At 38.5% G+C, this 10,024-nt stretch overlaps 5 protein-coding genes across 5 annotated transcripts; 1 reads left to right on the top strand and 4 right to left on the bottom strand.

The window, feature by feature from the left end:
- Positions 1-49: 49 nt before the first annotated feature.
- SOP4 (Sop4p) lies at positions 50-754 on the bottom strand (the record flags this gene model as incomplete). The annotated part of the gene is made up of 1 exon (XM_022820246.1): positions 50-754. The coding sequence occupies one exon, from the start codon at positions 752-754 to the stop codon at positions 50-52; it is 705 nt and encodes a 234-aa protein (XP_022676729.1).
- A 1,006-nt stretch (positions 755-1,760) lies between these two features.
- On the top strand, positions 1,761-2,826 carry RPS14 (40S ribosomal protein uS11; the record flags this gene model as incomplete). Its single annotated transcript, XM_022820245.1, has 2 exons — positions 1,761-1,770; positions 2,432-2,826. 2 exons carry the CDS (start codon positions 1,761-1,763, stop codon positions 2,824-2,826), a joined length of 405 nt encoding a protein of 134 aa, XP_022676728.1.
- A 345-nt stretch (positions 2,827-3,171) lies between these two features.
- RPS22A (40S ribosomal protein uS8) lies at positions 3,172-3,564 on the bottom strand (the record flags this gene model as incomplete). The annotated part of the gene is made up of 1 exon (XM_022820244.1): positions 3,172-3,564. The coding sequence occupies one exon, from the start codon at positions 3,562-3,564 to the stop codon at positions 3,172-3,174; it is 393 nt and encodes a 130-aa protein (XP_022676727.1).
- A 2,318-nt stretch (positions 3,565-5,882) lies between these two features.
- Positions 5,883-8,144, bottom strand: SWE1 (tyrosine protein kinase SWE1; the record flags this gene model as incomplete). Its single annotated transcript, XM_022820243.1, has 1 exon — positions 5,883-8,144. One exon carries the CDS (start codon positions 8,142-8,144, stop codon positions 5,883-5,885), a length of 2,262 nt encoding a protein of 753 aa, XP_022676726.1.
- Positions 8,145-8,838: 694 nt separating this feature from the next.
- CCP1 (cytochrome-c peroxidase) lies at positions 8,839-9,876 on the bottom strand (the record flags this gene model as incomplete). Its single annotated transcript, XM_022820242.1, has 1 exon — positions 8,839-9,876. The coding sequence occupies one exon, from the start codon at positions 9,874-9,876 to the stop codon at positions 8,839-8,841; it is 1,038 nt and encodes a 345-aa protein (XP_022676725.1).
- Between the last annotated feature and the right edge of the window lie 148 nt (positions 9,877-10,024).

Here is a 10,024-nt window from a genome sequence, read left to right as displayed (position 1 = left end):
ATAAAATGTAAACATGTATATATAAGGGCAGGAAAAATGTGAAGAATGGCTACTTCTTATCTTTCGTAAGGTATTTAGCGTTAGCCTTTTCAAACTTTTGTTGTCTCACGGCCTTAGCAGTCTCTGGATCTAATTTTTCCAACAAGAATGGGAAAACGAACATCATGATAACAGTGATGACACCCGCTAACTTTAGTCTTGAATTTAGAATACTGGCTATTGGCCCGCTGCTCAATATACCAGGGTTTCTAACAATGATATATCTTCTTATCGGCTGCTTGTTCATCACAGTTATGGTTATGCGTCCTTCAGCATCGAGCTCAACGGGCTTCAATGTCTCTGGGAACAGAATATCCGGAGATGGGAAATACTCTCTGCCAAACTTGTTTTCATAGGCTTTAACGGTTGGTTCTGCATCAGCACCACTCCCTATGACCTCTATTAGTATTCTGTTGGGTTTTAGGTTGAACTCTAACGAAGATGAATGCAAAGCAAAATATGTCGTTTGGTTCAGCCCAGTATCAATTGGAACATCTCTAAAGGTAAATTCACCGGCAGCAGACTCTAACCGTGTCGACAAAGAATAAATGTCATTTGAATCGTCATTTATTCTGTATATCTTGAATTGTGTTCTCATAATATCATGATTTGAGACATTTCTGAGCTTTAGGTCTAATCTACCCTTAATATCAAATGCCAAACATGGATTGACAAGCTGGCATAGTAGCAGTATTAAAGCAAAAATATACTGCATCTTGTATACCACAGTAAGAACAGTGGTCTATGTTTGTCTTTATCTATTAGCTATAATCTATCAGCTAATAAAATCAATTCCTCTTCCCAATACAAACATTCGTAAGATGTACCCCATTGGCCTCTCTGAGTATATCTGATTTCAGATTTATCATGTAAAGCCTATATGCTCCAAATCCAATACTCTTACCCGGCGTGTAATATTCACCAGTTTTGAGAGAAAAGGTGTAAAATTCCAAAAAATAAAAAACGAAAACTATAAAAAGCCAACATTATATGGTCCAAGTATCTTCATTGGGAAACTTATGCGTATTATCTTTTGATCATGTCAAAAGAAACCGTACATTCCTCAGAACAGGTATTATTGTAGTGGATTTGTGACATCCCAGACAATATCTTCTCTACAACCTGGTTCGAGATAAAAAGCTAATGCGCGATCATATTTGTTATTCGATTTTGCCAAATAGTTCCTTGTGTGCTATTTAAGATGCAATGATCGTCTTACAAAATAGATCAGACATCTCGTCCGATTTTAAGTAGTATTTTATCAAATTCTTTTTAAGTAATAACCATCTTGCGGCCTAGTTTGGATCTAAAATTCCTAAGCTACCTCATGAATGTATCTTTGAAGCCATCCATACGTGCATGCATACAATGTCTGGGCTCTTGCCGAATATTTGTGCAATGCAAGAATTCGCCGCGATGAGATTACTTTCATGAAGTCTTAACTTGGGACTGTTTGTATAATGTACAGGTGTTTGGATTTATTTCTTTGTGGTTCTGATCACTTTCCTGTTTTGGAAAATTTTTTTTTTGGGTGGGACACACCAAACATCAACAACCATTTTCGTCCATTGGGTTTTCTAACTTTCCAAAATGTCATCATTCAATTTCGAATAAAATATAACGAATGCATTCTACTCATTTAACACCTGTTTGGATATTATAGTATAATTGTTTGTTGTATATTAGAATCACCTCAAGAAAACCAGTAAAAAACATCAAGAATGGCTAACGGTACGTGCGAGGGGTGGTATCCCGTTTAAAACCCTTTAGTTGTTCTTCAAGAAAGGATGAATTTAAACCATGCGGCAATATGATAAATAAGAAAACTCAAGAATAGAGAATGCTTTGACAGTGCTTCGCACGGAATTAGTAATAATGGGGAGAACAGATCAGTTGTTCTGAACGACACCTATCTGTCACTCTTTTCAGTCAATCCAAGTGATTCCAGCATTCAGAAGAAGTAGGCACTCAATCGTCTGAGGATGCAGTGAAATGTGTTGTCGATGATCTACTTTCCCTCTGATTGTTGTTGATGAGCTTATGTCTGAACGAGAGCCTCGTTGTATTCTCTTCGATAACTTCCATCTAAAATACGGAACGGTCGACGTTGATAATGAGTTCATTATCACAAACGGGATTTATGGATCGCAAACAATTAACTTGGAGTCAATTGTTTGTTAACTGGGGTCTTATTTACTGTCAAGTACTACTAGCTCAGTGAAAAGGCAGCGCATCCTGTATGGCGAATATGCATTCATTTCTTAAAGAAGACTAAAGAGAGGTTTATAATCAAATGAGTACAACAATACTATTGTTGTACTCTTTTGTTTTATTAATACAAACTGTTTTACTAACAATTCATATTCTCATATTATTTTAACAGTTGTTCAAGCTAAGGATAACTCTCAAGTTTTCGGTGTTGCTAGAATCTTCGCTTCTTTCAACGACACTTTCGTGCATGTCACCGATTTGTCTGGTAGAGAAACTATCGCCAGAGTTACTGGTGGTATGAAGGTCAAGGCTGACAGAGATGAATCTTCTCCATACGCTGCCATGTTGGCTGCTCAAGATGTCGCTGCCAAGTGTAAGGAAGTTGGTATCACTGCCGTCCACATCAAGATCAGAGCTACTGGTGGTACTAGATCCAAGACCCCAGGTCCAGGTGGTCAAGCTGCTTTGAGAGCTTTGGCTAGATCCGGTTTGAGAATCGGCCGTATCGAAGATGTTACTCCAGTTCCATCTGACTCTACCAGAAAGAAGGGTGGTAGAAGAGGTAGAAGATTATGATTTGCTTCATTATTATCTCTCAGTATTTCACAATTGTATAACAAATGTGTGTTTAAAGCTTTACATATCTTACCAATAAGTTTTGAGAATATAATATAGCATTTCAATCTATCCTAATTTTTAATTATTCGTGAATAGTTTAATTATTGTTTGAATTAGTTGTGATACAACAGTTTATGAAGATATATCCTATACCTAAAAATTAAAGAGCGCTTAAAATGGTCACTTGGCAGCGTTTTTGCGGTCTTGTAGCGCTTTAATATTGTGTATTAATTTTGTACGTTTTGGATTGATTAATCAGTATGTATTTATATGCTTGAGTATATATATACACTTGGAAACTGTTTAGTAAACGAAACCCAAGATCTTACCGGAAACGTGCTTTCTGTGAGCTTCTTCGTGGTCCATAATACCAGCGGAAGTAGTCAAGATAACGTAACCGAATTGTCTGGCTGGCAACAAGTTAGCAGTCCACTTTTCGACATCGGAAATCTTAACGTTGAATCTTGGAGAGATAACACCACACTTGTTCAATCTACCGTTCAATTGAACGACGATCTTACCAGATCTGTGGTCATCGATGTATTCAAATTCACCAATGTAACCGTGCTTTTGCATAACTTGCAAAAACTTGATGATGACCTTAGAGGATGGTCTAATCAAAACTTGACGCTTACCGGTCTTTTCGGCGTTGTTGATAGCGTTCAAAGCATCAGCTAAAACGGAGGTTCTGGTCATCTTGGCGTTATACTCTTCGGGGACGGAATCGAAGGACCTTAAACTACCTAATAATCCTAATTTACTGTTACACTCTTTACTATATACAATACTAATAGTACCATTTACATGAAATTCTTAAAATTGAAAAATCGTTAGGCATGCCAAACTCTGCTCAAGCTTCCAAGCAAACCTAAGCAAGGGCATTGAAACCAAAACTACTTCACATAGACGTGCGCGTACGGGCTTTTTGTTTTGAAAATCAACTGAGTTTTAGTGTTTTCATCGGGACTGTCATTTAGTTGTGGTTCATGGGTGTTATCTGTTTTGTGTATTAATGTATTTATACGTGGTGTGTGGGTTTACGTAAGAATGAAGATTTGAAATTTCCTCTTTAGTTACTATTCTGTATATGAAAATTGAATACGAAAAATGAACATCCACACAACTGTTCGTAGTAGCAGAATGTTGTTTCTCTGCTCTACGCGAGCTGCCCAGGTGCCTCGCTGGTGGGAAATTCCTGTGGGGCGGACAGCGTAGTGTCCTGACTTTCGTTCTGCCTAGGGAGACCGATTCCTTCTAGCGTGGCAGAGATTCCTTCCAAGCCTTACACTACTCCCACTAGCAATGGATGTCCTAGGCAGGAACGTACGCTGGGGGTTCAATCTTTGTTTCTCGTGGGAAGTAAAGGTTCTGGGCGAGGTCTCCCGCTCGCTTTGCACCTTCTGTAAATTAGTATGTTAGTTAATATTGCAAGTAAACGTTTGAATGAACAAGGTTATATAGGTGCTTTCAGTTAGTATTAGTGTTTAGCTATATCCTTTTTTGCCTAAGACACCAAGGATAAGAATCAAATATGGCTGTATGTTAATATATGACTTTTGAACCCGAGTTGTAACCTATGGAGCGTGTTTCTAAGCTTTGATTAGTTGGGAGAAGATAATACGATAATTTTTGATAAAGAAAAGCAGTTAATTCCACAATTGTATTAGCTATATGATAATAATTGCCTGTAACGGAATGATATAGGAGTTTCAGATAATCTATTTTTCTATTCAAATCACCTTTTGATACCTTAGAATTTAGTATAAGTTTCGTGAACTAATGTTTGGAATGCAACACAAGAAAAGCTGTCAAGATTGACTGATTCCAGAGAGGGGGATACTGAGCTTCTTGATAGTGCCAGGCGGGATATAGAAAAAAACCAACATTTTAATCTCCCTCATGATCATACTTAATTTAAAGCTAGGCCTGCTCCATGAACTATGGCAATGAGGATAAATGAATGTGGTTTAGATGTCATATGATGTCCTAATCACACGAATTACCGAACAAAATACTAACATTATTAAATTCTTTGTGAATTATTTTATTATTATAGGCTAAGAAGTCTTTCATCATCAAGCAGAAGTTGGCTAAGGCTAAGAACCAAAACAGACCATTGCCACAATGGTTCAGATTGAAGACCAACAACACTATCCGTTACAACGCTAAGAGAAGACACTGGAGAAGAACTAAGTTGGGTTTGTAAATTCATTGTACATTTCAGAAGTTTTGCACAAGCGATTCTTTATTGTATGTCAATTTCCTTTACATTTTGCAAAGATTCTCTATTATTGTATAACATAGAGTGAGTTTAATAAATTCAACATCGTTTTACGGTTTTTAAACAGTAGTATAATGTATACGTTACTCTAAGCTAATATCTTAAGGTAAGAAAGTTTATCAAGCATATATTGTACCTCTTCTACGCTACTGGTTATTTTACACACCAGTCCAGTGCGAGTGAGGATTCGATAGAAATTACAAAGTGCTCGAAGCAGCAATTCAAAGAAGTAAATAGACTAAAAACACAAGAATATAGGCTATGTTTTAGAGAAATATCAGAGAGATTCCCATTGTTCAAATACACCACAATCATTAAAAATTTCAGATACTATCTAGCTTTAAAGAAGTGTTTGATAACTCATCATATTATTTCTCGAAAACATAGCCTTCACAAAGACTGAGCGACAAATTCCCTACATTATATAGATAGTAGGCACTATTTCTGTGCTTCCTATAATGTGACCTCACATTGTAACATTTGTCGCTGCTGCTTTTAGATATAGGCTCTTCCAAAGTACGTATAACTAAATTCATCTTGTTCAGAACAGAAGAAAAGCCGTTTTTCATTCATTCTCATATATGTACAATATATATATATATATAAACCTAATGGTTTTTTTTTCTTTAGAGAAAAAAAAAAAAGTTTGAAAATCAGCATGTAATAATTAGGGCTTTCTAAAAAGAACAAATCGGAGGCACTTTTAAAAACAGGGGAGTGTATTCACCGTACACTAAGAAAAGAATTCTGGTTTGGGACCATAGTCATCTTCATGAATTACGGCTCCTGTTTTTCTTGTCATCTCAACGTATTCTAATTCTTCTGTGCGTAACAGATCAGATGCATAAGGACGATCTCTGTAATCCGGTTCGATCATCCATCTGATCATTTTTTCTAGTGACATACCATCCAGAAGAAATCTCGGTACCCAAGCTGGTATCTTTGAATCGCTCGTTGTAATATCGGTTATATTTGTGTGATCTTTCTTGTTTGAGAATAGAGAACTAGAATGTATGTCCGTGCTACTAAGTCTACCGGCATCGGATAGATCTCCGGATCTTAATTTATGCCATGCGCTTCCGTTGTCTGGAAGTATAACATTTGCAGCAATTTCGACCATCATGAGTCCTAAAGAGAATATATCTGCCCGGAAATCATATATTCCGTCACTTATAATTTCTGGAGCGATATACTCACGATCACCCTCATTCTCAAAACTTTTATCTTTGATGGGTAACTTAGTAGCCATTCCGAAATCAGCCAACTTCAAATTACCTTCAAAAGTAATCAATACATTTGCAGGTTTGAGATCTAAATGTACAATAGAGCAAGAGTCATGGATAAATCTTAATGCTAGACAAAGTTCAACAATAATTTTCCACACCCTCCAATCCTCCAGTCTCTGTTGCTTTGCGATAACGTGCTCTTGAATAAAATTGTCTAGATTGCCATTCTCACAGAACTCAGTCATTATATAGAAGGAACCTTTGTGAGACCATGAGGAGATAAATTCAATAATGTATTCTTTTCCCTCGGAATCGTTAGTGATAGAATCTTGAATGGTGGATAGCATATTAATTTCCTGCAAAATTCTATTGGTAAAGTTATGCTTTGTTGGTCGTACACTTTTGATAGCATACTTGAGACCTGTGCCTGGAAAGGTAACCTGATATACCGTAGAAAATTGACCTTTACCCATAATGGAAACATTGCTAAATTTCGTTGTCAAATGGAAATCAGGATTCCTCATTATGCTTGCATTAATGGTTCTGTGTTGCGAAGGTTGCGACGAAAACAGAGGTTCCTTCTGGAGTTTTGGAATGAGAGCAGGCGAATCAGGACCAATATCGAACGAGGTCTTGGTAGGAGTCTGAAGTGCGTCTTTAGATTGTGAGTGTGAAAAAATAGAGCTCTCTTGGTCATGGCCGTATAGATCATCGGTAATCTGTCGCAGCATGGAAGTTAGTTCTGTGTTCTTTACGATTTTGGTCCTCTTCTTCGACCTAGGATTAGAAGAGCTAGTTGGAGAGTTATCAGAAGAAGGTGGAAATGTATTTATCATTGGAGGGGATTTGAAGAGTTGAGATTCATGCATTGTTGGAAGTGTTGTGTGATTGTGAGCGGACATAATTGATGAATATTCTAATATTGGGGTACCAAGAAGTTCGTTGTCAGAGTGTCTCGTGACCAATGGAGACTTTTTCATTGGCGTATCTGGGATGGTCAGCTTCTTGGGAAGAACTTTCTGTTTCATTTTCGATATCAAACCAGATGATTGGAACGCTGCTGGGTCTGGTTTAGCCTCAGAAAAGGAATGGTTACTTGTTTCAGCCGTCTTAACGGTAGCTAAGTTGGTGTATTCCGAGCTGGAAAAATCATGCCAAGTTTTATTTTGTGATGGATTCTTCGAAAACGGGGAGGTTATGCTGAAGCCTGTCTTGCTCATGGTTCTTTTCAAGCTAGTTGATGTTCCGATAGCAGTTGAAGACAGAATAGGGGCACCCTGAAGCTTTGCTGGTGCATGCAATTGGCCTTTGTCGTTATCATCGTCGTCGTCATTACCTTTGTCGTCGTCATTATCTTTGCTGTTGTTATTATTATTATTTTCGCTTTCGTTGTCATTATCATTGTCAGCAAAGCTCTCCTGATCTTGATACTGAGTCTTTGCTCCCAGAGAAAGATTTAGCACACCTACACTTCTTGTTAGGCCTAGTGGAGTGTCGTTAGAATGCAACCCTGAATTTGGGGGTTCCGAGTAAAATTTGAGGTTGTTGGAATTAGAATTAAAATGCGAAAGCCTATCATAATAATGGAATCCAACATCCAGGTCAACATCCAGGTCAGCATCTATGTCAGCATCTATGTCACTGTGGTATGTATGATCTGTTTCTTCGTCGTTGATATCCTGGTAAACGTCAACGCGTGGAGAAAGTGCTGTGTCTTCGAGGGCACGTCCGAAGCCCACGGGTAATCTATGCTTCTCCTTAGAAGGCATGATGAGTCAATGGATATTCTATTAGAGTACAGTGCTGTCCCAATGGTAATTATGCCGCACTAATTCTATTGACTAGTGGGAAAGAATCAAAGAGCAAAATAATAAAGGTCTTGGGCCCTGTAAGCCGTTATGTTCAGTAGTAAAGTGAAGTGAAGTCGGGCACAGAGATGGGAAGCACTTGCACGCTCTTTAGCACCCCGTCTCTAACAAACTTGTATAAGCTAACCACGCTAGCACACAAGGGTAAGAAAACACAAGTCTATTAAAAAGACAGAAATAAAAGTACACGTTTACCAGTAACAAAAAAAGCTGATATGTTGTTCTTCTGGGTGATAGGCGTGATTAAGTTCTGTCATTTTAATTATTTTCCTCGTTGTTTACTTTTCCATCCATCAAACATGATTCTTTTCATGTTTTTCGCGCCTGTTAATGGTGACAATTTATCAACAAAAGTTTGTTTGTTTTTTTCGCGTCAGTGTAGTCACGTGGATAGGAGGTAAGTTTCTGGCTGAGTCTTGAGCTGAGCGAGGTGGATTAAAGGGACGTGACGGATGTTGTTCCTCGTATAGACTCTAAGTAAAAAGAAAGGATCCATAGGTGAGTGTTGTTTAATGTAGTTATTGAATAAATATTTATGACTAGATAAATTTTAATGAGGGAAGGAATGAAATAAATAATATAATGTTCACAGAGATTATAGATCTTGTTCGTCAAGAGTCTTGAAAACAATTGGTTTGTTCTCCTTTGGGAACTCGATACCGTTCTCTAGTAACTTGACAAAGGCCTTTGTAAATTCTTGGAAGAAGGCATTCTCGTTCTTGGCGAATTCTTTTACTATAGGCAAGTACTTGGAGTCTTGAACCAATGCCATATCGGTTGGTAGCATCATCCAACCCTTGTCGTTGATGTATTGCTTGTTTCCGGCTTCGTTGGTGATGAGCTTCCATTTTTCGTTTAGCAAATTGTTGTAGAATTCGTTAGTGAACATATTTGATGCAGCACCCCATGGACCCTCGAAACCTGAGTTCTTCAAGTGCGTCTTACCAAGGGCGTGGGCACCCAAGAGGGCAACAACTTCTCTGTCGTTAAAGGCTAGTCTGCTGAAGAAACATCTGACGTATTTGGCATCCTTGGTAGCATCGGGTAGTCTACCGTTATCTGGTGTAGTTTCCTCCGGTTGGTCCACACGGCCTGATCTCCATGGGATTTTAGGGCCTTGCATTTCTTGGATCGCTGTGACACCACCCAATGTGTACAAATCACCGTGTGATAACCATGGGTACTTGGCATGGATAGGCTCTAAAAAGTGTGCGGCGTTCTGTAGCCCATTGTTCGATGGGTCGGTGTTCTCCTTCTTAAACCTGTAAGTACCACCAAAGGAACCACCAGTGTTGTCCTTCTTATCCCACGTTCCTGCACAGTGCCATGCGAGACGTACAAGGACCGGACCGTACCCAATGTATTCATCGTACTCATCTTCCTCCCTCATCTTGAGAGCAATGTCATTGTAAACTTGCTGGTACTTCGATGCATCGTTCTTCTCCTTCGCAGCAAGATGTGCAGCTGCCAATGCAGCAAGCTTCTGCTTGTTGTAGTTACGGTTGTTAGAGTTTTCCCAGTTCTGGTGCTCCATCACAGCACCAGTTACGCTGCCTGCTAGTGCACCAGCACCAACCACATATGATAATGCCTTGACATTGATTCCCTTAAAAGCTGCTCTAAAACTCGACATGACCAATTGATTAATCTTTAGTACTTTTCACGTTTGGTTACGGTCTTCTGTATACTAATTAAACTAAATAAACTATAAACTAGGCCAAGCATTCCTATTCAACTACAATTATACCCTCCCCTTATATATACACCAAAAACTCTGTCCC

The sequence above is a fragment of the Kluyveromyces marxianus genome, chromosome 5, assembly GCF_001417885.1.
Source record: "Kluyveromyces marxianus DMKU3-1042 DNA, complete genome, chromosome 5".
NCBI classification, from domain to species: Eukaryota; Fungi; Ascomycota; class Saccharomycetes; order Saccharomycetales; family Saccharomycetaceae; genus Kluyveromyces; species Kluyveromyces marxianus.
This window is presented reverse-complemented; position numbering and strand designations above follow the sequence as displayed.